Here is a 25,552-nt window from a genome sequence, read left to right as displayed (position 1 = left end):
AATGTTATAAAGTGGTGTAATCATTGTGGCATCGTTGCTGGCAGTGAGGCCGGCGATGCTTCCTTTGTTTTGCAACCTCCTGGTTCTGGGCGCATCCTATATTTTTGAGTACCGTCTGCCATGTTTTTGAGGCTGTAACCATCACTTTCACTTAAGCCTACGTGAAGCCAAGCCAGCTCTGACAACTACGCATTCTGAGCGCATGCACGAGTGCTTGGACTGTACCACTACCATGGACAGTTGTCCTCCCAGCAACCTACTAACTTAGTTTTGTTCTGACCTCCAAAAATGCATGCCCATATGCCACTGCCCTGTGTGGAACACAATACCTTGCAGTAATTGCCGAGGGGGTGCTGTAGTGATAAAGCAGAGTGGTTAGCATGCCCAACTCCTAAATGTACATTGCTGCCGTGGCATTCGTTCAAATCCCAGTGCTGACAGTTGGGGACAGTTTCATTTTTTTTTTCTTTGCTCAATGGTGAGAGTGAAGTGGCTTGATGCTGGCTAAAACACACTTGTCAGGATAGTGGAATGGATGAACTGATGGGCACACAAGGCAAACCCAGTTTTGAGCACTTACCTCCTTTCACATTGAAATACTTGCTGATGCTGGATTACACTAAATAAGTTCCTATAACTTGCTTTTGCAAACCAACAAAGGAGGTGAATCCATTATGACATAGTGACGTACTGGCTTGTGGCTGCCACCTGCGTGTGTAGCCAGAAGAAATGTGTACAGCACCCCTTTTTTATTAACATCATACCTAGCCTTACTGTTACTCATTGGCAGATTTTGTTGTCATGTCGCTAAAATGTAAATAGGACCAAATCTGGTGGTTCAGTTCCAAGATTAATTTCAAATTAAAGAATGTTTCCTAACATTGATACTTTCCAACTGTAATCCTTTCATGTGTGAAAAGCATGGGGTAGTATGACTTGTGTTCTTCAAAAGCATTGGATTGGCTAATGCTTGTTGAAAACTGCTGCACAGCTGTTCACATACTGGCACAGCTTCACAAATCACCTGTCTGGCTTTTGCAGGCAACTGCGAGAAGTCCTGCAGGAGAACGGCCCGTCACAGGAAGACGACCTGCTGAATGCCCTGGCACCTGAGCAGGCTTGCCGGGTGCTGGCCACGTACGACACATTAACTGCCTTCCTGGACCGGCACCCGGGATTCAGACAGCTCCACGAGGACCTGCACTCATTCATCTACTACCAGGACCCTGACGATGATGATGACGACGACGACTGCTACTGTCCCACTGTTCCACTTTACAATGGAGTCCCTGCACTGGTGTGTGCCAAGTTGTCTTGTGTTGCGTTCAAAAGTGATAGCTTTCTTTAGCTACTTCACCCAGTTTGAATGGATGTTGGCGGATCTTGCACTGAAGAATGAGGAGTGTACAGTGCGGAGAGAGAAAGTGTACCTGTGAAGAACAGGGTACCTGATTTGTTGGTGTATGTGTGAGTGACATCACACACTAGAGGAGGAGGTGGTAGGAAGGGAAGCTTACAACATGTACTGGCATGTTTGACATTGTGGCTTTTAGATTGCCGCTTCGTGTATCTACTGACAGACCCATTAATAATTATACAGTAATAATTAGAAGTGTAGTAAATAATTGGAATGAATAAATCTATAAAAAACAAAGAGCTGTCTACTGCATAGAAAACCTAAAACAGGCCACACAGCACCATTCATTTTCCCTTTTTCCCTTCATGATATCTACATTTCAATTAAAAACAATCCGAGTATGTTAAGCTTAGAAAAGAAATTGTATGAACCAACTGGCCGTAGGTGGGAAGTGGGACCTGAGGTGGGATTTTTCACCCATTTCAGTTTTTCCTTTACATTTTCTACAGTTCAGTTAAATAACTTGCCCTATGCTTTCTTTCAATAGGAGATGTGTGTTCAATGCATTCACAGTCGCCCTAAGATCCGCTCAGACAGATACTGCTACTAAAGAGGTTGCTGTTAGTCACCATAGTGGTCAGGCACATGCATGTTAATTAAGTTCGAATTTCCAGAAGACCGATTTAATGTTCGAAATAATGAAAGTTAGGGCCCCTAGAAATGCACGGGCACTGGCTGGGACCTTCGTTCGGGATAGAGCTGAAAAATCTGAAAGAAAATGGAAGTCTGCTGTATTTTGGTTTTAATGCATTACTTAAGGCATGGTTGTTGACCATCTTGCTGGTACCTCCTTGAAACTGAAGCTAGTGAAGCCTAATCGATCCACTAGTTGCTGACCACGTCCAAGCCGCAGGACAAGCCAAGACAATGCACTAAGTGGTGAAAGGCTGCATTGGCTACATTTGATGTTTGTGGCGAGTTCATTTCGTGCATCCAGCGTTTGTTCATTAACATCTTAAAGGGCGAAGTGGATTTTGGAAAAAAGAAAATGGTATTCTTTGAGACATAGTGATGACAACTTCAATATATATGTAATGTTGTGTGCCTATTCTCGGGGATGGAAGTGCTATGCCAATTGCGCCATATTGTGCCAAACCACCGAGCTGCGCCAACTTGCACCAAAACACTAACTTCGAATGAAGTCGCCAAATTTCGTGGGATTTACACGTTCAGTGGCAACCACACAGCCATGTGTAGACTAGCATTTAGCCCTAGAAGCCAAGCTAAAGCAATACATTTCAGTGTGCGTGTGTTTGATGCCGCATTGTAACTTTGCCACAGGAAAACGAAAATCCATTGTGCTGTACAATGTGTTACAAGTGCTTTTTATGTAAGTCTAAGAAGTTTGCGTAATATGCAGACCAGCCAAAGGTGATTTCAACTTGTGCTTTTTTTATGGGGGCAGTCAGGAAAGAAAGCCGAACTCTCAGCTGAATTAATGTTACACAGTCTGTCATTGCATATATTAAGGCTCACTCGTACATCCTATTGATAAACGTGCATCGAATAATGGTGAACGCCATGTGTGTAACGTTAATATGTTTCGTATGTGCACCATGTCTGGTTACCAGGATGGTAGTGCGACACGCTGACAAAGGAGTTAATTGCTTCGGGAAACTTCTTGACCAGAAATTTCTAATAGCAACTGTAATCATCACTCAAATGTGCACTCCAGTTACTCTATATTCTGCACAAACACCATACAAAGTCATACTTTGGCGGCCACAAAACGCAAACAGAGGATGCAAAGTTTTGGTTTAAGTCTACCTTAGCAACCTAATGGAGGTCGTAAATGGTCGGAGAGTATGTGAACAACAAATTGCGTTCCGTGCAGTAATGTTCATGATGCGACTTGTGCAGATTGAGTCCACAAATTTTAAGGAACCATTGTTTGGCATTCAAAATATTGGTCACCATTTTACATTGACTTTATGGGGCAGCCGTAATAATCAAGCTTGTGCAAAATATTGGTCAGCAGTGCTGATTCGAAAGCCACGGAACAATTTTTTCCCCCTTTATTCTTCACGTAGCTGTTAGATGTTTTCTTTGTTTTGTTGGGAGTACTGGCAAACATGCAATGGCTAACAAAGTATCTTCACATTTGTTCTGTGGTACTCTATGTCAACTGAATGTGACCGAAAATTCAAGCATAACTGGGGGCATTACACGAACAGTGTTCACTGTATGTTGACGGGTATTGTTCATTGTCGTCACAGTCAGTATCTCTTGTTCATTGTGCACTAATACATCTAATTAGCTAACTTATAAACTTACCTAATTGATCAGATGTCAATGAAAAAGCTGTGGAAGATGTTGAAGCATGAGCAATCACTGGATTTAAAGCAACTTCGGATTTACATTATCCAATATCCTTATCCTGTAAGTGAAGTAATTAATGTTAGCTAATTAAACTTAAATATTAGTTGCTAGTACACAAAAAAATAAATAAAAGAAAACGACTACCATTAACAAAAGCCTACCAATTTACAATGGGTGCTCTTCGCGTAAATACCTTAGTTGCTTTTTTTTTTTTTTGGCCAAATTGACTTGGCAGATCTGTTATATAACTTAATTGTAGTCTCCGAGCAACACGTATGATTTTTCTTTGTCAAGTGTACGACATTTTCCCTTAAGTGAACTTTCCTTCACCTTGCAGTCTTCCGCAGAACTGATTTTCCATAATCTGTTAGTGTCCTGAAAATTTGTCTGTATTTCGCTCACTTTCATCCTTACCTAGCATGCTCCAAACTTGCACCAGTGTGTCAAATCTGCTGCTACCAGAGCTTCTCCAAAACTCCCTTGGCCACTTCCATCCCTCTTATTTTGAATATGCAGCCCATTTAACTCCTCTGGTTCTAATTTTATGTGAGCTTCCATTAAATCATTTTTTGCACAGGTTTGCAAAAAATTTGTTCCTGAAGTTTCGCTAAACAGGGTACCAATGGCTTCTGCATGTTGCAAGGAATTCAATAAAACCAATATTATTGCCTTGTTGTTAGACTTCGAAATTAGTCACGAGAAATTAGTTTCAAATTCAATACCTTGCAACTCATGTTTATAGGTAAGCCGGAGCAATAAGGTTGGTCTTATTACATTCCTTGAACTGTACAGAAGTCATTGATACCCTATTTGGTGAAATCTAAAGGATAGATATAGTGCATATTCTTGCGGAAGATAATTAAAGGAAGCTTGCCTAAAATTTGTACCCAAGCAGATAAACTAAAATAAACCTTACATTCAAAATAATACGTAACATTACATACCGTATTTACTTGCGTAATGAATGCACCCCAAAATTAGTCATGAAAACTGAATGTTTTCATTTTCCTCATGTCGTGAACGCACCCCCACTTTGCTACTGTGCAGTCCCAAGATCGAACACCCAAGCTGTAGTTTTTGGAGAGACTACAATCTTTGACTCTCACACATGTGTTTAAATTAAGCGCACTTAATATATGCTTCACGCATCCTTTCAGTCATTGCTGGCGTAAAGGCACATCACAGATTCGAGAGAGAAAAGGACTGAACATGCACAGTTTACATACTTTACGTTGTATTCAAAACACTTCGTCCGCAAAAAAAGTAAGCATAAAAATTTCAGAAAGCCTTGGCTAACAAAATACCTGTTCAAGAAAATAAAGAAGAGTGACCAGCTTTATGGTAAATTTGTAAAATACCGTGACCCTGCTGACCTGAAGGCTTTTAAAGAGTATAGAAATAAACTAACCAAAGAGTTACGAAAAGCAAAAGATGCATATTATTTCCAGATGTTTTCTTCTTGCTCTCAGAGCCATAAACTTTGGAATAACCTGAATTTTGTATTGGGGCGACAAAGAAGGAGCGAGTCTATAGAACAAATTGCTTACAAAGGACAGAAGTTATCACAACAGGAAATGGTCGAACAGTTTAATAAACATTTTGTGTATCACGATACCTATGTTACTTCTGCAAAACTTGCTGACCTTACTTTCCCTCCAAATCCAGCCTACACATGTTCATGAAGTGCATACAGTATTTTCTAGTTTTAATAACTCGTCATGCATTGATCCTGATAGTATACAAATAAGACCCGTAAAATTTGTGCTACATAAAATCACTGGGCTACTTGCACACATATACAACTTATGCATCTCAACTGGTGTTTTTCCTGCAAAGATGAGTGCGAGAGTAACAGTACTCCATAAAAAAGGCAACAAGCTAGATATAAATAATTACCGGCCCATATCTGTTCTCCCTATTTTTTCCAAAGCTTTAGAGAAAATATTTGCATGTTTAAACTCATTCTGTAATAAGCACAACTTAATTAGCGAATCTCAGTATGTGTTTCAAAAAGACAAGTCTACAGAGTTAGCCCTACTGCATCATAAAGAATATATCCTTACCAATTTCGAAAACAAGCTCATAACTCTCGGTTTATTTGTAGATTTTAGTAAAGCGTTCGATTATATTAGCCACAATATTCTTTTTCATAAGCTCAACCGTTATGGAGGTAAAGGACTTCCTCTTGAATTTATTAATTCGTATTTTCAAAATAGACGCCAATATGTACAGATAAATAATTTCAGGTCCCAAGAGAGGTTTATACTTTCTGGAGTACCTCAAGGCAGCATTCTAGGTCCTTTGCTTTTTAATCTATATGTTAACGATATTGTAAATATTCATTTCAATGTAAAATTTCAATTTACGCAGATGACACCAGTATATTTCTAATATCACGTTCTTATACCGAGCTTATCACAACATCATATGAAGTGCTCCTGAAACTTAGTACATGGTCTAAGCAAAACTGTTTATGTGTCAACCCAACCAAAACTAAAGCTATAATTTTTCGTCCAAAGGGAAGCACTTCCCCTTTACTACATGGCATAGCCTATAATAATGTTCCGATTGAATTTGTAGAACGCATCGAAATTCTCGGCGTGTATTTTTCTTCATCGCTGCTATGGAATGACCATGTAAACTTTGTAACGCAAAAACTGAGTCAGATAACAGGTATAAGCCATAACCGTTACCTTCTTCCTATATCAGTTAAAGTACTATTATACAACGGCTTATTCGCCTCATCTCAATTGTCACCTCGTATGGGGCACTACAACTGATACGAATTTAAACAAATTATTTTTATTACAGAAAAGGATAGTACGCGTCCTAGCAAATGTTCCGTTTGATTCATACACCGAGCATTTATTTGACAAGTTTAAGGTTATCACAGCTCACGAAATCTATAGGCGTCAACTTTTGCAGAAGTTTTATTACATGAACAGGAAAAACGATCTATCCCTTGTTAAATTATCATGTTTAGAAGAACGTGTCCCCTCACGTTTCACAAGAAACACAGAATTCTGGACTGTGCACCATTTTAGGACTAATTACAGCTCACAAATGCTAAAAAACAACTTACCAAGGCTTTTAAATGCTTACAACAAATCTGGCATTGATATATATGCCCTTACCCCATCAGAATTTTCTCTACTAATTCAGTGTGACTAATATTAATGTTTATATGGCCAGCTATTTCAGAAGTGCAGATTAGATGAGTTTACAGCTTTTTGTTCACATTTATATTGCATATATATTGTGTATATATGTTTTTTTTTGTCTATCATATGTGAAACGTTTTGTAACTTCATTACGCGCAACTACTCACTTTTTATGCATTCTTGCAAAACTGTATTTTTTTATTGTTAAAAACACGCGGCAGCTCTGCGCTGCCCATGTCTTATGGTCATAGGGGGCAGGGTGTTTTTTCAAGCTGCACTTGCAGCTTTTCTGCCCTGTCTCCCCCAATCTGTTGGAAATAAAGATATATTCAATTCAATAATAGGAGAGCATGTGCGGGATGTGTGGCCAGGTGCAGCACATGGCAGTCTGTGAAGTGGCGGCCGGCACTTGATTGGCATAGTGGTCATAGTCGAGCGTGGTGTCGAATTCGCGTGTCTATGGCTCGCTCTTCTGCCTGCCTTGGGTTTCGATGTTAGTGATGGGCCTTAGGTCTAATTATGCACCCGTTGTGGGACATTGTTTATCTGCTCACAAAACTGACTTTGTCATGCTGGTGAGCAAAGCGGTCAAGGAAAGAGACACACACGGTGTGCTTGTCAAAACAGGTGCACGCTTCAACGTGATGCTTGTGATAACGGCACATGGCCGAAAGTGGTTGTGAGGACGAGCTGGGATGTGATTGGAGATCGCTGTTCGAAGCACGCGTTTGGTTTCGCCGTGCGCGATCGGCCTAAGCCGCACAGGCTCCACACGGCTGATGGGTTGTTTTTTTATTCTATGGTGGGATGAAGCGGCCACAGACCTGAACGGCAGGCCTAATGGTTTCGATCGGAGTGCATTTATGATTTGTAAACTGCATACATGTATTTTTGCTGCAAAGAAGTTATCTTATGCATGTTCCAAATCGTTAGTCTTACTTTTCAATTTTGAATATGTCTCCAAGAAATTTACCTCACATAATGAATACACTCCCAACTTTGCTTCGGTATATTGGGGAAAAAGTGTGTTCATTATGCGGGTATATACGATATACGTACAAGTTTTCAACACTATACCTTGAAGAATAAAGATGATGCAAAGTTTTGATCCAGGACCCGCATTCTCCCTTAAATAGCAAGACGGTCCTGGGTGACTTCAAGCAGTCTCGAGGGACGCTTGAAATTATCAATGTCTGTGCCAACAATGACTATGGTGAGGAAGCGGCTGGATAGTGACTACCGTATTTACTTGGAAAATAGACGCTTTTTTTCCCCGAAAAACATGCACAACGTTGGGGATGTGTTCATTATGTAAAGTAAAATTTTTAGCGAATTTTTTTTTTCCGGGGCCACCTCTAAAGAATAGCAGTTTTGCCCAAAATGCAAATCGTCGATTGCAACGGGAAATGTGCACACAGCTATAAGAAGTAAGGATAGTAGCTTTATTGGCCGTATGAACTTCCAAGCATTTGCTTACTAGATAAATTAATAAGCATGGTGTCAGCACACACAGGCAAACATGAACACATCGCACTCAGTGACTATGGCCGCTCTCTGTCAAAATGGCGACTTGAGAAAGTGTGGCAGCAGCAGCGAGCGAAGTGACCTGTGTGCTGTGTATAGCTTCTACGCAAACTGAGCGGCGATAACTCAGCACGCACACAGGTATGAGCCGCTGTCGCACCTAGACTCGCCCCGTGACGCAGATCACTTTCAAGATGTGGTGCACTGCAGCCGCTCAGTATGCAGTTGCTGCCGGAGTAACCCTCCTCCACCCTCCCCCTACCCCCAGCACCATGCATGTGATGGAAGGTGGCGCGTTTCCTTCCCAATGCGCTCCCTCACACCTGAGAGCCGCAATTGTGAGCGTCCGTCTGGTGTGGTCGTGTAACACAGTTCCCGCCAGTGTACAATGCTACTGCCTCCCTCCCCCATTACGGGAAGGGTGGGAGGGGGGCTTCTTGCACGATGAAAGACTGCACATTTCCTCCCAGCTTTCCTCCCATGCGCGTGCCAGATCGAGCAGCGATCATCGGCTTCTCTCGCACGTTTTCACTCACACATGCAGCATGCTGTGTGTGGTGACTGTGGCAAAAATGTGCCTGGAGCGTCCTATGACAGCTATCGCAATAAAAGTAGGAGATGCACAGTACGATTTGGCATCCAATACGGCATTTGACACGGTCGTACCCACCGGATGCCATATCAAACGCCGAATCATATCGCATGTCTCCTAATTCACAGCAGCAAGTTCAGGTTGCCGTCATTATGTAAGGAAAAGAAAAAAAAAACGCTCTTGATTATAAAAAGTGGGGGCTGTATTCGTTGCGCAAGTGCATTGATAATGAGAGTAAATATGGTATTCTGAGGAAACCCACAATTATTCAGCTATCATAGTTCGGTGGACTTCTGTTGTGTTGCCAGGGAATGAAGAAGCACTGCATGAATTCTGTACTTTTGTCTATTGGTAGCGATATGGACCCTCACACAGGCAATTCCGTCTGCATGCACCAACTCGGCAAACTCTGGTGGTGTTCTTGCAATATCAATCCTGAAGACCAGTCTTGTAGAGAGGTGATAGTGATAAGACACTGTGATAAGACAGTGCACTCAGCACTGAACCAAGAATGCCGTCTCTTGTAGACGCCGATGCACTAGTTGCACAAAATCTAGGCATTCCCGAAATTATGATCCGAGGGTACAATACTGTTTTGTCACTCTTGCTAGGCCATTCATTCTATGCCGAATCAGTTCAAACCTTTCGGTGTTCCCTGTCGAGTCTGCATTATCATTTGACTGTGAATTCTTTGTAGGCTTAGCTTACGTAGTGTCTTTGCTTTTTATTTTTAACAGCACTTTAACGTAATCACTTTCGCAGTACAAGTTCTCCTTTTTCTTGCCGTCCTGTGGAAAACGTAGTAGAGCGGTTCTATTGTAATTTTGTTACCACCAGTGTTAAGGCTCAAGGTAAGCTTCCAATCACTTGCAATATGATGGCATGTCACTGTGCACATTTAACCATGTTGAGTGAAAGGGGAGTTTTTTTCAACTTCGGGGCAGACAACCGAGTAATAAGCGACTTTATAAGAGGTTTTTCACTCGGCTTTATACAGGGTGTCTACCAACCGGGAAAACCGGGAAAACCGGGAATTCTCAGGGAATTTGAACAGTCTGGAAAAACTCAGGGAAAACTCAGGGAATTCGTGCTTCTGTCAGGGAAAATTAGCTGTAACTTTATTGAAAGGGAACGAAAGTCGTGTTAATGCTGGCTCCAGTAACAGAGGAATCGCAATGAATCGTCATTGACGCCGTGTCATCGGCACAATGTATTGCCAGAGTAGTTAACGACCGATTTTTCCAGACGCTTTTTCGGACATGCCCGGTAATTTGCACGGCTTTGCGGCACCACCACGTACTCCGTGTAGTAAATGTATATTGCCCTGACTGCAGGTCTGAAATGGCATTAATCAAAGCCGCCACCGCCGCCATTTTGATTATCTCGCCGCCCCGAACTGGCACTATCGCACGCAAATCCGCCGGCAGCCGTGGCCACCACCACGCAACGTTTGGTCTAGCTGCTTCTACGTTCGCTGTTAAGCTTCTTGCCGTGCGGTGCCGTGTTTTTCATTGAAAGAATTCGCCGCTGTCAGCAATGGCACCAACACCACGTTTGTAATCTTCGCCATTGGCTTTGAAGTTCGCAGATCACACACAGCGCGTTTTGTAATGACAGTTTCCGAAAGTTAGCTTCGCCTCATTACAGCAATGTAAGGCGGTGAAGCTTACAAGCGTGGGAAGGGGCAATTGTCACGGGACACATTATGTATTCCTTAAATATACGCGCGTGCACCCTCATCTCCTGTCACAGTACGAGCACTGATATGCCTAATAAGTGTACTGGCAGGCCTTAAGAACTTTTGCGGACGTGCCTGTTCCAATTTTAGCCCTCATAGGCAGTTAGAGACATGCATTCATTTTTTTCGGACTGCCCGATTTTCGGATGTTTTTGCGGCCCCTAGGGAGTCCGAAAAATTGGACGTTGACTGTACAACTGACCAAGAGGATGCTTCAAATGATCCATGGGGTGAACGTGTGGCAGAAGGAGGATGAGAACAGGAAGGACCGACGTCCTGAGGAATTAACGGGAAATGAAGCGTCCCACCACCTCTTTGAAGGAGCTTGAGCTCAAAAAACAAAGCGTTGGCTGATGCCGAGATGCAGGTGTCCTTCATTCAAACCAAAATAAGCTATTTAAAGCAGTGAAACCCTACACTGAGATGTTTTGTACGGGCAGAGAGTATGTCATTGTCAGGACAGTCGAGATTGACTTCCCAGCTGCTTAGAGAGAATCTTAGTTGTGACAAACTTCAGGCCTCATACCGATGAGCTTGCTATCAGTTGATAGAAATAGCTCATATTCAAAAAATATTTACTTATGTATGCATCTCCTTACACTCGTATTTGAATATGTTCGACCCAATTTGCAATGGGTTTTATCATTTTTTTCACTGTGCATTTTACTAACACCTTCCTTCTGTTTTCTTTTTCAGTAAAATAGATATTGCTCCTTACTATTCAAACTGGATTAAGTCATTTTTTTGTTTCAACATGCTTACTCGAGAGTGACAGCATCGGGCAACATGGTGTCAGCCTGTCTTGACATAAAACAAAGTTCTGGCTCATTCAGGGAATTTAGCAAAAGTGCTCAGGGAAAACCTGGAAAACTCAGGGAATTTGGAAATGTCAGCTTGGTAGACACCCTGTTATATCTTCAAAAGGATGCTGTATTCCATGAAGCATAAGTACTTTTGAAGACCATGCAGAACCAGTACAATTGACTTCGAGTAATTTAACTTCGATGGAACTGACAGAAAATATATGGTGCATTGAATTAAATATGCAGAATAATTATCCCAACACAGGCTGCTTCATTTGGCAGTATTTACCTGTTCCTAACATGCCCCGCAATATAAGGCCGTGGCACGAGTTTTTATTTGTTAAAAGGAAACACTCCGCCTCCAAATCTAAGTTTCACCATATTTAATGAAAAGGACAAAATTGCTTTTTTGACCCTTAAATTTACACTTGCAATGTCCATTGGTGTCACGCAAAGAGTTGGCGCTTCCTCACTGTCTATGAACTAGAACACAATGTCCCTCCTTTCAAGAACTTCATTCTAGGGGTGTGCAAATATTTGCAACTTCAGAATAATGAATAGTGTCCTATCTGATTTGGTCTTTGAATTGAATAGTCACTATTGTGAATATGAATATTTTTCCAATTTCAAAATATCAACTGCGCACAATCAAAGGAAATTTGGAGAAAAAATATAATTTTTATCCCCGTGGCCATAACATATCCATAAAACTTGAGAACTTGCGCAGTGAAACAGGATACATTAAAGGGATCATTTGCATTTTACAAAAAGTCTGTATATGGAATAAAACTGCTTAATTCCTATTGCTGCATTCGTGCATTTCTATAAGCACTTGTTAATGCCCAGTGTAATCACAAAGCTGCTAAGCTTATGTAATACTAGGATGTGAATACCATTTTACATCATTTGTGAAAATGGCTGCTTATTATTTCAAAACTATTTGAGAAATTTTAGAAAGATATTCGATATTCGATTCCATTTACTTCTAGCACTATTTGATGCAGTCTCAAAATGTGCTATTCGCACACCTCTACTTCATTCATTGACAACTCCAGTGAAAGTCTTTATTTTGTGGTAGTGATGCTTCATGCTGTTTGAGAAGTCTGTCGTGAGTCTATGCAGAACTAATTCAGAGGGCAATCAAATAGCTGTATGCTGTAAATGTGTCGCCATTCTTGCAGAACGGCAGCAGTGGTCAGAGCTTTATTTTTTGCTTGACAGAATGCTGGTGCCGAACACCAGCTGCACTCCCTGGTCACTGGTGACAGTGGACCCCGAAGTGTGCGAAGCTCATGCAGCAGCACTTCATACGAGTCTGCCATGGAGGAGGAGGAGGACTATGAGAAAGGAAAAGACAAGAAGTGTGGCCGCAAAGACGGCTCCAGCCAGACACCCTCACGGCCTCGTTGCCAGTCACGAGCCCTGCAGGCAGTGCAGCTAACATGTGATGCCGAGGTCCAGACCCAAGGATGGGACCCTGCCCAGGTGAACGACTTAGTCCGGCAGGGGTTTCATGAAGTTTGCTTAACACTTTCCTGTCCGTGGGAAAATAGGCAGTTTTTGGGTAGTCTAGTAAACGATTTTTTTACTGCTACAGCAAATGTTTGATATTAGAATGTATGGTATCAATTTGTAAAAGTAGGAATGTGCTTTCTAATGGTATTACTTCCAAGCAAAGATTTATTGCCAATTCTTTGAAAAAAATTTATTGAATACAAAAATTACTAACAAGAATGAGAAAACTTCGTAATAACATTGATGCTGCTTTGCACCAAAAGAACATAAAAAAAATTCTGAATATACATTTTTAAGGAAAATGCTATATACAACATTCCTGCAAATACAAGCTTTCTATCTTTAAAACTTCTTACACAGAGGAAAATGCTGAGGTCAACTCCCGGCTCTTTTGTTGCCCAAACTCTACTCTCTGCGCCACTGCCGGCAAGTGATCCTGCCTAAACTATTCCTTTTGGGAGTGTCTTCCATCTGAAGATAAGATACGGGGGCAGCTTGTGCCATTCTGCTGTGCAACAAAACAAAGCATTGCGGTGACTAGTTTTTTCGTGGCTGGGAGATGAAATGCGCACTTGCTTCGCCCTTCTTCTTTTCAACAGTTGTGGTGGCAGGCATGTCAAAGTAGAGTGGCGTCTGATTGGCATTTCCTATCTGTCCGAAGTAATAGCTGTTTCTACGACGCAACTTCAAAACGTGCGTCTGATAACTGCAATTTCTCTTCATATTCTTCGGACAATTTTTGGCATACCCCAGTCCGTCTTCGAAGAGAAAAGCCTTTTCTTTTCATAAAATTTGGTAGCCAGCACCTGCTCGCTTTAAAGTCACTCCGCATTAGCCCTTTCTGTAGGGCTAACTGCATCGCCTGTACTTTGAGCAGATCAGTCGTCACAGGCTGCTATGCCGCTCGCTGCTCTTGCACGTATTCTGCGAGCAGGTCTATTTCGGCGAAGCGACCCTGCTTCGGTCCACTGAAGCCCTTCCTTGTTCCTTTGCTGGTGAAAATATTCTCTTTCTGTTTGCGCCAGATGCGCACACAAGTTTCAGGAACTCCAAACGCCCATGATGCGGCCCGATTTTCGTCGGTCTCCATGCACATAACTTTCCTTTTAAATGCGGCATCATGGTGGACTCAGCATGTCTTTGCAGTTGGCACTTCCATGCTGATCGAATAAACGCAGAAAACGGGAAGACAGGCGGTAAATTACACCAGCACCTGATTACACGTGCAGCATGTAGGTATGCACGTGGAGGAAGCTACGGCAGCTAGGCTAGAAGTGCGTACAAGGCGGCCATTTTTCAAATGCTGATGGCGATATGGTGATGCGGATTTAGGGTCGCACTCAATTCTAACGCATATGCAATTTTTGGACTCGTTCTATTAAAAAAAGGTGCGCATTAGAGTTGAGTAAATACGGTACTGGCGGATACCTGTTGATGTTCCGGGGCTATTTGACGCATTTTTGCCATTCGTGCCAAAGTCAAATGAATTAAAATCATCTTCTGAGTCACAAAATTCGCTATTACAAAATTCTTACTCACTCATCTGAATCCGTGGAAATTCAGTTTCCGAAGGGCAGCTGCACATGACGTCGACGCCATGTCGGGAACTACAAGCGCTTGTCTCGCGTGGGTAAAAGGTGCTTTAAAGATCCCAAAAGCGAAACTAAAAAAATGTTTCCTATTTTAGATGCTGGATGGTGCTAGCTGTCCAGAAGTGCTCCGAGCGTGGCAAAATTTGCAAGTTTAAACCATCGACAAAATGTTATCGACGGGTATAGGCGTGGACAGGAAAGGGTTTAGAAGGGGGTGCTTTAGTGAGCATGATTGCCTTTCAAAGCACATTTCTGGAAAAATATTTCAAGGGACCCAATGTGAACAGTGCAGGTTTTCTCCAGAAATTTTTTAGTGTTCGACATCTCCAAGTGGGGGCCACTGAACAAAATTCTGTGTCTATCACTAGTTTCTTCATGCCTTTCAACGCTGATGTCTGAGAAAGGTGCCTGAGGGTAGCACAGGAGCAATGTCTGCGTGGACGGAATGCTTCAGCAACTACTGCTTCCCCATTTCCTAGAAAATCTGGAAAGGTATGCACATGTGAACCCAATGGCTGGTGTCTACAAGCTGTTACAGTTTGTGTAACTTCATCGCTGACATTTAGAAAGCTGCGGGAGAGAGCAGGCAATCTATTATAAGAGGTTCTCTGTTGCATGCCTGGACAGGCATGTGCTTAGAGCAAGTTTTTCCACAAAACGTGTACTGTCCTTTTTTCCTCCTGTCCTCCTTCAATGTTGCATCAGCATAATTTTAAGTACTTAATGTTCAGATTGGCAGGTATTCACTCCACAGCTTGATTTCTGGAAGTAGGAGCTAGTGGTACATTACTTGCCCTTTGATGTTACCTTTTATGATGGTGCTCATTAGTAAGAGCTGGCATTCTTTCTTGCTGTGCAGTTCGCTGAGATGGAGCTGATGCTGAGGAAGCGAAACACTGAAATCTCTCAACTACAAGAAAGGCTGGCATCTGTGCAGGAAGAGCATGCGTGAGTTTTGCAAGACTATTTTGGCAGGGAGTGTCATGGCTGACAACTAGCTGAGGTTCAAACCATGCGAGTCTTTGCCTGTTCCTGTGCTTTGTGCTTTTGGCCACTGTTGAAGCGCATGAGGTGCATTTGGATTCAAACTCATTGGATTCAAAAGGCTCAGAGGCTAATTTCATCTGTCCTGTTTAAGTTTATTGTAGAGGGTCTATTGTAGAAATTTTTAATGCCTTGAATTTCTTGTAAAAATATAAGCTCTGTGAAATAATGAAGCACTTCTAGTTCAGGCCAAACGTTGAGGAAAGGCTGAATCTTTCGCACTTGACAGAACTAGTCATTATTGTACATAAGATTGTCCAACAAAAGCAGATGGCAGATCTTCATTTCATACTCTAAGCTGTAATCGGTACTCGAAGACAGGTGTAGGCATTCCTTAGATATTGGCCTTGTCCCTACATGTGCTAGCAAATGGCCTTGCATTTAAAGGGGTCTTTTTGGGCTTGGTGAAAAAAAAAGGCCGCCAAATAGCATACGCTGCTGTGAACATCTCGGCCAAATTTTGCAGTCGTGTGCGTTGTGTGGAGCTCGCAAACGGAATGCAGTCATCTTTTTCTTGCATGCTCTCTTGAACAGGAGCTTTGTCTTCACTCTTTTTGGGTGCTATATTTCATCATATAGTAGATTCCATATGCAGCTGCTGTTGGCCAATAGCTGACATCAATCAAGAATGGTGTCTGGATCTGTGCACTTCTTCCTACTGTTACAGTGTATATTTATTGACACAGTTTTAATAAACTGGCTGAAGTAAGCTAAAATATGCATTTCAAATTGTGACAGGCATCACATACTTATGAAAGTACGGCTATTGTACTATCGCCAATAATTGTCTGCTAGTGTTCACCTGTGCTTGCCCGTGTAGGAATGAAACTTTGGCCGCACTGCTTATCAGTGCTGTAGCCATCAGGTCTTGCTAATTTCTCTTAGTTTTGAACACTCAGCTAGCTTGGAACCACATGAAACTTAAGGTCAGACCAGACATACTTATTGAGCTATTGTGCAAAATGCGCAATAGCTCAATACCAAGTGAAGTTTGGCAAGGCTTGCGAAGTGCCCAAGAATGAGTGCATGGTGGCAAGTGTACTTACGTTACTTTAATGCCATTAGGTCTCTTAATTGGGGCAGGTTGTGTAAAATTGCTAGCACTGTATGTGGATGATTGATTTAAACTCTTGGTTGCAGCCGCGAGATGCAGCAGCTTCGTCTCAAAATTGAGGAGCTGCGCAACAGGCCACTAGTACCGCAAACACCACCGCCACAAAATGAGGTTAGTGGTCTCAACTCATTCTTGCATACGCGAGTATATCTTTGGACAGCGAGTGGAACTTATTTTGATATTGTTGCTCACCAAATGGGAACATTCTTCAGTCACCGGTTTGTGCGCTTTGGGCCTGTTCAATTTGAAACTTTTTAAATTTTTTCTTTTACCAAAGAATGTGTGTTAAGGCTTCATAGATGATCAGTGGCTCGCAATTTATCATTTACAGGTATAAAATAAGACATCACAGGTAGCTGGAACGATTTTTTTCACAGCAACTGTGCCAGTCTTAACCCACAATTTTCGTTTTTTTAGTTACAAAAGTTCTTGGTAAGGTTATGCTTTGAAGCAGTAAATCTCATTCAAACTTGACTTGGAGATCTAAGCATATGCAGAAGGCACCTGCGGAAGGCTTGTGCGAAGTAGTTCAATATAAATATTGTACTGTTTGGTGCTCACTTCAATTCAAATTTCAGGATGAAAGATTTTTTAAGTATTCAGAACGACTAATAACAATTTATAAACATGTATAATTGTAAGTTTGGTTTCAGCGAGCAAGTTGCTTTGGCATTAACCCAGCTTGGAGCCAGGACAAATCAAAGATGAAGCATTTGTTTATAGTCACTGATCTGATTTTTCTAACCTGTTCGATTATCAAAACATCCCTGTGGCACCATTACATTCTTGTTTATTGAACTAATGCATAACGGTGACTGAGTTTCGAATGGTGCACATCGTCTTTTTGGACAAGATCCACGCTCGTGACATCTGGAGAAATGGTGGCTGTGAAGTCGTCACCATTCAAATTGACCCCCATCACTCGCTTTCATTGGCAAACTCTTTTAGGTGGTTTCTTAGCTTTTTAGAGAGCTGTACAGCCATTGGGAATAAATCTGCCTCTATTCAGCACCAAACTGTAACTTTGGTTGCAGGCACTGTGTAGCAGCACTCGTTAGGCCTCACAACCTAAGTAGCATGGCTGTGATGAAATTTTTCTGCTTACCTGCGGGTGACAGGCAACAAACTGTCGCGAGAAGTTAGCTGATTATGAAATGGCTCACTTGATGGTGCAGGAGAGTCATGTGCACTACTGAGGGCCATAGAAACTGTGTTTGGGTCCGCAGGTGACATCAAGCCTGTCTACAAAATTAATCTGTACGCCTGCTGGAAGTAACGGGCTAATGTTGCATGTAGGCAGACAGCACCGATCTGAATTTACGCAACAAACTGCAAACTGTCAGTGTTGTGCAGTCAAGGTTACACTTTGCTGCATCGTGACATACTATGCGTGATACACAAGGATCGTGCGACGGGTGAACGCAAGCACATCCCACAGCCTCGACAATGGAATGAGCATTGTGCACCTGTGCTCTAGCACTTTCATTGAGCAGATGTGTGCAAATCACTAGGCGATATACTAGTCTGATTGGAGCAGAACGTAAATGCTCTGGTGGAAAAGACCCTTGGGGTGAGGTCCATTACAAAAGTCTTGTGCAGTGTTCGCAGAGCGGATCATTAAGGCAACGCCCAGTTTGCGCGATATATCGCTTCCCACATGAAAGCGGGAGGTTGTAAACCACCCTGCGAACACTCGACAAACTTTTTATGGTGATGCTTTGTGCACTTATCAAGCAGGATGGCATTTGGATTTGCATGGCATTTGCGAACACCTCAACAACGTAAAAAATGGCACCGGTTGGTTCTTGGCGATTCATTGTGGCGATCATGGCTGCAAGCCTATCAAGGATGAATGCACGATTGTGTCCCGTGGCAGGATGCAGCTTGTAGGTGAAATAACTGAAGTGCAGATGATTGCAAAATTGCGTGATAAGTGTGTTAGTTTCCCTTCGCAGGCACTCACAGAAAAATAACTAAGTTTCTTGGAGGCAGCAACACATGCCTCATAACTGTTACACGAATGTGCAGTTTGTTTTCATGTAAGCATATGCGCAGTCTATACTGCTTCACATGTATAAACTGATTCAGTGGTACAATACATATAATTTGAAAGTTTGCGCTTGGTGTGTCTTATTCTCTTATGTCCGTGTCTTTTTTGTTGCGCAATAATACTTGAGTACTGGATTACCAACTTGCCCGGAATGCTGCTCTTATTAAATCTTGCTTGCATTTTCTTTTGTGAAAACTTTGCACTCGCAATTTACCTTGCAAGAATGTTACGCCATGTAGATAACTTGTGCGCCATTCGTGACCTGGAAGTACAGTAATTCTTCATTAACTGCAACTCTGATATCTAGAAATATTGGTAAATGTTTTTCTGGCCATGGTTTATCTAGAAACCCACGTGTTTTTCACACCTAATCCAAAAAATATTTGTGTCCACTCTGGACGTCCAAATACCTTCCCTTTGAAAATACCAGGGAAATGGCGATGGGGCCGCATTGCTTTCACATTTAATTCGGCAGCCTCTTTGGATGCTGATGATGAGTGTTTTTAAAAGGAGAAAAGGAAAAGATAAGTACAGCGCCGTTACTGCCTCTCGTGTGAGGGCACCTCCACAGCGCTGTACAGGTGAGGGGAAAGGGATAAAAAGAGTAGTGGAGAAAATAGTGGATAGAGAGATGCTTCGCAGGTATTCTTGGCCCTCCAATTGATGGTGTCCTCTGTGCTGCCAAGTGCATTGAATCGGCAAGCATTCCTTCACCCCTTTAAGGACGAGCCATATAAATACCCTACAAAAATGTTAATTTTTTATCCAAATGTGCAAAACGCATCAATAATAAGCATATTCAACAAAAGAAAAATACTTTGCAGAAGTCTTTTCAGCAGCAGGGAGTAAACCTCAGGCAGGAAACGAAGTAGGCTTCACCCCAAGCTTGTCTGTGGTATTTGTTTCCTTGTGTCCTTGTTTTATTCGCGCTGTTTAATCTCGGTTCTAAATATGAACCAACTAGCCGTCGTGAAGATCTTACCAAAACAACAAATGATGCTTGCTGTCTGTCATTCAGCTTTGGCCAAAGACATTTAGCGAGAAACTTATTATAAATACTGAAACTTGGCAAGAAAAAACTATTCTCTTGTATGTTGCCTGTAGGCAATACTTGTCTACAAAGAGTTAAAGGGACACTAAATGCAAATACCAAGTCGAGCTAAATTGATAAATTAATGCCCAAGAATGTCTAAGGTGTCAATAATATTGTGAACAAGGCTATAGCAATTGAGAAATCTAGGGAAATGCAGTAAAAGATTTGACTCGCCTTGGACATTCACGTACTAGCCCGATGTAGGCACTTCTAATTATATTGTCACTAGTACTGAACGTGTAATGAAAAGGTCATTACACTGCCTTATAAGACAGAAGAAAGCGCTACTTCAATATTTCAATATTTAGAAAAGATAAAGCATTTATGGTACCTTTGACAATGGTCCAGGTGGTTGAAAGGTTTTGTTTCTTGACTCTGCGCCGCCTGTGCTTTAATTCACATTTTTGTAGTTGTGTTATCGCGTAGTGCTGCGCTGATTTTGCTGGCTTGCAAAACTCCCACAATCTGCAAGTAGCTGAGAATTCATGCCCATGTAATGTCACGAGAATGTCCGAGTGGTTCACGCCACTTGACCAAGAGTAGCTGCAGCGTTCAAGCCAACGCTCTGCCTGGGCTCAGTATCTCCATGGCCGCACGTTTGCGTTTAGTCCAAGAAGTCTTAGCTGTCTGCTTGGCACCAATTTTACTCCCTGATGGCTGTAAAAGGCAGTGATGGCATATGTAATGTCGCCACTCCCTATCTAAATCTAATCTAAATTGTGCTTAAGGTATGCGGACCCTTCAGACGTGATTTTAACTGAAACTGAGTCTTTTCTGGCGCGAAACATGTGCTGCCAGGTTCCTGGAATAGTATTTTAACCGTCTGCACTGACTTCTTTGCCTTTAGTGTCCTTTTAAGGCAATTCCAGATAATCCAGACAGACTTTATGGTGGCTGTGGCACAGTCTGTTAGCTTAGTTATTTTGTTAGCTTTGTTCACAAATGTAGGTTGAAGATCTAGGTCGATAGCTCATTTCCGGTTATGTTTTCGAAAAGCCTTTTCCTCACACTGAAATTCGCTTTCGATATAGTGGTCATGGTTACATTTATTTTATCGAAGGTGTCATGAGCCCATCTAACCAAACCACTTCTCGCTTTATTACCATGTGGTGTGGTGGCTTTTAGTGGCTTTGGCATCGCATTGCTAAGCATTGCACTGCCAAACATGAGGTTGTGGGATCATATAGAAGAGCAGCGATGCAAGAAAGTCTTTGATGCCGTATGATCAGGTAGATTTGTCGTGTCAGCGGTTGTAAAGTCATTGAAAGCGGATAATGATGGTGAGGTCGCTAGGTAGGCTAGTTTGACCCTGTCCTTCGCTGCGACTTCTTCACGTCCATTGAGGTTGATGTACACTTTCTCCTGGTGGCACGCCTCATAGGTGAGCTTTAGTGCATATACAGAGGCCTCGTTCAGAATGGTGACCTTTGCCACTTTTGTGTTGTCAATCAGGACGGGAACCTGCACCAGCAGGTCCTGGAAGGCGACGTGCAGGTCGTCACGCCGCTTGCACTCCATGGTGTTGTGCTCGAGGATGCAACTCTACTAGGGCAAGGATGCAAGCATGAAAACAAAGTGGAGCTGCTGAACATAGCTGTTTGGATCGGGCATGACAGCAGTAGCTGGAGTTGAAAAGTCCACCTGGCAGTCGTTGTGCCGTAGACCAGCTGTGCAGCTGAGGTCTTCCTTGAAAGCAAAGCGTACGCCTAGCAGGACTAGGGAAATGTCTTCAGCCCAAGAAGCAAGCCTGGTGGGCCATCAAGGCAGCTTTAATTTCACTGTGAAAGTGTTCAACCATTCCATTTGCCGATGCGTGATACGCAGCAGTATGGATATGGCAAATGCCAAGCAGGCATGTGAGTTCGCGGTAGAGGTCACATTCAAACTGCCGGCTGCGATAGTAACAACGCTGGGGCATCCAAAGCACAAGATCCAACCACTGACAAATGTGGAAGCCACTGCGAGTGCTGTTCCCCTTGTAGCTGGCAGGGAAACATGCTGCCACACCAAGAGTTGCTGATGATGGCCGTTGACTCTTGCTGTACGACAAGCCGCCTGTTCTATGCTACTGACAGGTTTGTTGGGCAGCAATTTCTCATGGACAGAGGTGCAGAGGTCAGCATTATGCCTGCTGCGCGTCTAGACTGGCAGCGTGCCAAAAAAAAAAAAAAAACGCACCCCTTCAAGCCGCCAACAGCTCTTCTACCCACACATATGGCCAGCGCTCTCTTGCCATCAATTTGGGTCTCCGATGACCTTCCGATCGGTGTCCATTGTTGCACACGTACGCATGGCCATAATCGGTGCAGATTTTCTAACCTACTTCGCCCTTTGTCTTGACCTCCGTGCTCGTCGCCTCGATGACTAGGTCATCTATACAAGGCATCCTCGCGCCTATGACTTCAACCAGTAGAATGGTACAACAGATACCATCATCTGCATTCGCCTCAGTTCTGTCAGTCTTCGGAGCCATCATGAAACCTTCCAATCTTGAGCTGCCAGTATGTCGCAATGTCGCGCATCATGCTATCACCACAGGCCCCTCGGTGCCCTGCCGACCGAGACGCCTGAGACGGAACTCAGGCGTCGACTACTGTGCGCTCAATGTATGCACTGTCCCCAATTGCCACTCCCTCACATTCATGACTTCACAGCCAACCTAGCTGGAATAGTCGAGCCAGCGGATATCCCAAAGACTGCAATTGGGACACCGTTCGGGCTTCTTGAGTCCATTCGTATGCCGTTCGAGCTGAGAAACGCTGCTCAAACATTCTAGAGCTTAATCAACAAAGTCAACTCGGGACTCCCGTTTGTCTTTGCATACCTTATGGCCTCCTGGTGGCTAGTATTTCCCTCGAGCAGCATAGCAACCATTTGTGCCTGCTATTTTCTTGGCTCCAGCAACACAACCTTTTAATCAATCCCGCAAAGTGTGTCTGTGGCGTCGACAACATTCCAAAGGAATCGGACCATTGGAAAAGAAAGTTCAAGCCTTGCGTGAGTTCCCTTGCCTAACATCACTGCGAAAGCTCTGCAAATTTCTTGGGCTGCTCAACTTCACCGTCGTTTTCTTCCTAACATCGCCTGAATTATTATACCACTGACAGAGCTTAATACCACTGAAGCTTCGTCCGCTCCACTGTCCTGAACGTCCAAAGCTGTAGTTTCCAAGCTGCCAAAAATGCATTGGCAGATGCCACCCTGCTTTTACATCTTTTACATGTTGCACCAATACATGTTATCACTGATGCATCTCATGCTGCTGTCGGCACCATTTTACAACAGTTCCAGCGCAACTCCTGGTACCAACTCGAGTTTTTCGTCCAGAAGCTGAAGCCTGTGGAAATGTGCTACAGTACGTTCGGTCACGTGCTACTTTCGGTATACTTGGGCGTTTGGCATTTCCAACACCTGCTGGAAGGAACAAGCTTTCACGACTTCACGGATCACAAGTCTTTGATGTTTGCTTTTCGTGGTAATCGACACTTATACCACACGAGAGATATGGTACCTCACTTTCATCGCAGAGTTCACTGTGAACATATGATACATTGAAGGCCCAGTCAACGCAGATGCAGATGCATTCTCCTGTATTGTCGCAATATCCACGACCGCACTGGACCTCACAGAAATTGCCCCTGTGCAGCATTCAAATGTCAAGCATCAGGACTTCTGGTCCACTGCTACATCATTAGCGCTGTCCAACTTGCCCTTTCATTTTCTTCAGGCACTAACACTTGCGACATGTCAAGGGGTCCAACGCACCCATGCATTCCATTCCAACACTACCAGTAAGTATTCGAAAAGCTACGCGGTTCATGTGATCGTGGAGTTTGTGCCACTCAACGTTCTAATCACTTCTGCTTTATGTGGCCAAGTGTGAACACTGACATGCGCAGCTGGGCTTGCGAATGCCTTCACTCTCAACACTCGGACTACACGACACACGAAGTCGCCAATTCACTCCTTTTGTCCACCTGACGCCCGGTTCTATAAGTCGCATCGACATTGTTGGCCTGCTGCTACCTTCTTGAGGTGCTTGTGACATACTCATTTGTGTAGAGGGTTATACCCGCTGGCCTGAAGCATTTCTTCTCGCTAACATAATGGCACTTACAGTGGCTTCCACGTTTGTCAGTGGCTGGATCTCTCACTTCGGATGCCCCAGTGTTATGATCGATCGTGAACGAAAATGCGGGTCACCACGTTATAGGGACCAAGGTTAGGTCCACTACAATGGGCGAGTTGGTGAGTGAAAGACCTGAGAACCGTTCAAACCGATAGCAGGAGCAGAAGCTCTTTTAGTCTTTCCTTTTCCTTTTAATCTCGTAGCTCGAGCTCCGAGATGTGTGCTGGAGTGCACCATGTAAAAAAGGTGGCTGAGGAAGATGACAATAGCTGCTAGAATCTCTGCAGCAGCAGCCTCATTTTGATGGGGGCAAAATTTGGTCAAAATTAATCCGGAGTCCCCCACAAGGCATGCCTTGTAATCAAATTGTGGTTTTGGCATGTAAAAATCCAGAATTTATAATTTACTTTCTTACTGTATTCTTTACCTTTATTACTATGCAGATGTGGCTGAAATATTGCTGTCACCTTCTTTAATAGTGCCGAGTTTCTTGAACTGTAAAAATCTTCGCATACATCTTTTGGCCGAAAATTGTGATCTTTTGCTTCATGTCCCCTTAAAGAAACATGAAAGAGAAGCAATAAGTATAACTATACTAGAATACTCCTGGTAGCTTAGTGGCTATAGCGTTGCACTGCTGAGCACAAGGTTGTTGGTTCGGTCCAGGCTGCGATGGCCACATCTGGACGGGCAGAATGCGAAAATGGTACGTGTAGCGTGCATTGGGCATGTTAAAGAACCATAGGTTGTCCAATCTAATTTGTAGTCTGGGATCTGGACTACGTCTCTGCAGTAATCTTAGATGTGTACAGTAGTGCCCCTCTTCGGTGTGTGCTGCATTGACTGTCTTGAAGGCAGTACTTAAAGCTGTGTTTCTCTGCATTGCCATTTAAATAGACCCTGAAACGATTTTGACGATTTTCTACAAACGTACTGAGTAGTTAGAGTAGGTCCTTCAGATCATTGACACATCTAAGTGCTCGACGTAAAGCGTGTAATTTATTATAGGGTTATAAAAATGCACATCGCCGCTGATTGCAGCACACTGCTCGGCGGAATTTTAAGCTGCCCCTACCCATATGACAGAAATCACCCATGTGACGTCAGTGGGGCGAGCTATTCGATTGGCTGACCAGAGCACATGATCGATAATTTTTCCAACTTTATGGTAAACAAATGATGTTTGTAATAGTTGGAATGTTAGTTTTGTTTTTATAAAGAGAAAGTAACATAAAGAGTATGCACAAGAACAATTTTTCAGTACACTTAAGCACTTTCGGAACACAGCTAGTGTCATCTGCTTGTGCAAGCCAGTAGACGAGCGGACTGGCCACAGCGCATCGGACTGACGCTCTCTATCGGCGCCAGGATTTGCGCGATTGCGGCCGTCACTTTACACCGGAAGATTACTAACGCAATAGCGTTTCGCGAGTCAGGTATTAGGTCGAACCCAAGTGCAAG

The 25,552-nt window shown here is 43.1% G+C and overlaps 1 protein-coding gene across 4 annotated transcripts in view; it reads left to right on the top strand.

Annotated features, from left to right (window-relative positions):
* The window catches only part of LOC135903786 (uncharacterized), a 70,744-nt gene that overhangs the window by 29,543 nt on the left and 15,649 nt on the right, over window positions 1-25,552 (top strand). For all 4 annotated transcript variants that reach the window (XM_065434186.2, XM_065434187.2, XM_065434185.2 and 1 more), the window contains exons 7-10: window positions 1,042-1,297; window positions 12,776-13,039; window positions 15,521-15,609; window positions 16,846-16,930. In XM_065434186.2, the coding sequence (XP_065290258.1) occupies window positions 1,042-1,297; window positions 12,776-13,039; window positions 15,521-15,609; window positions 16,846-16,930 (694 nt within the window). The remainder of the gene's footprint in view (window positions 1-1,041; window positions 1,298-12,775; window positions 13,040-15,520; window positions 15,610-16,845; window positions 16,931-25,552) is intronic.

This window comes from Dermacentor albipictus, chromosome 4 (genome assembly GCF_038994185.2).
Source record: "Dermacentor albipictus isolate Rhodes 1998 colony chromosome 4, USDA_Dalb.pri_finalv2, whole genome shotgun sequence".
Taxonomy (NCBI): Eukaryota; Metazoa; Arthropoda; class Arachnida; order Ixodida; family Ixodidae; genus Dermacentor; species Dermacentor albipictus.
This window is presented reverse-complemented; position numbering and strand designations above follow the sequence as displayed.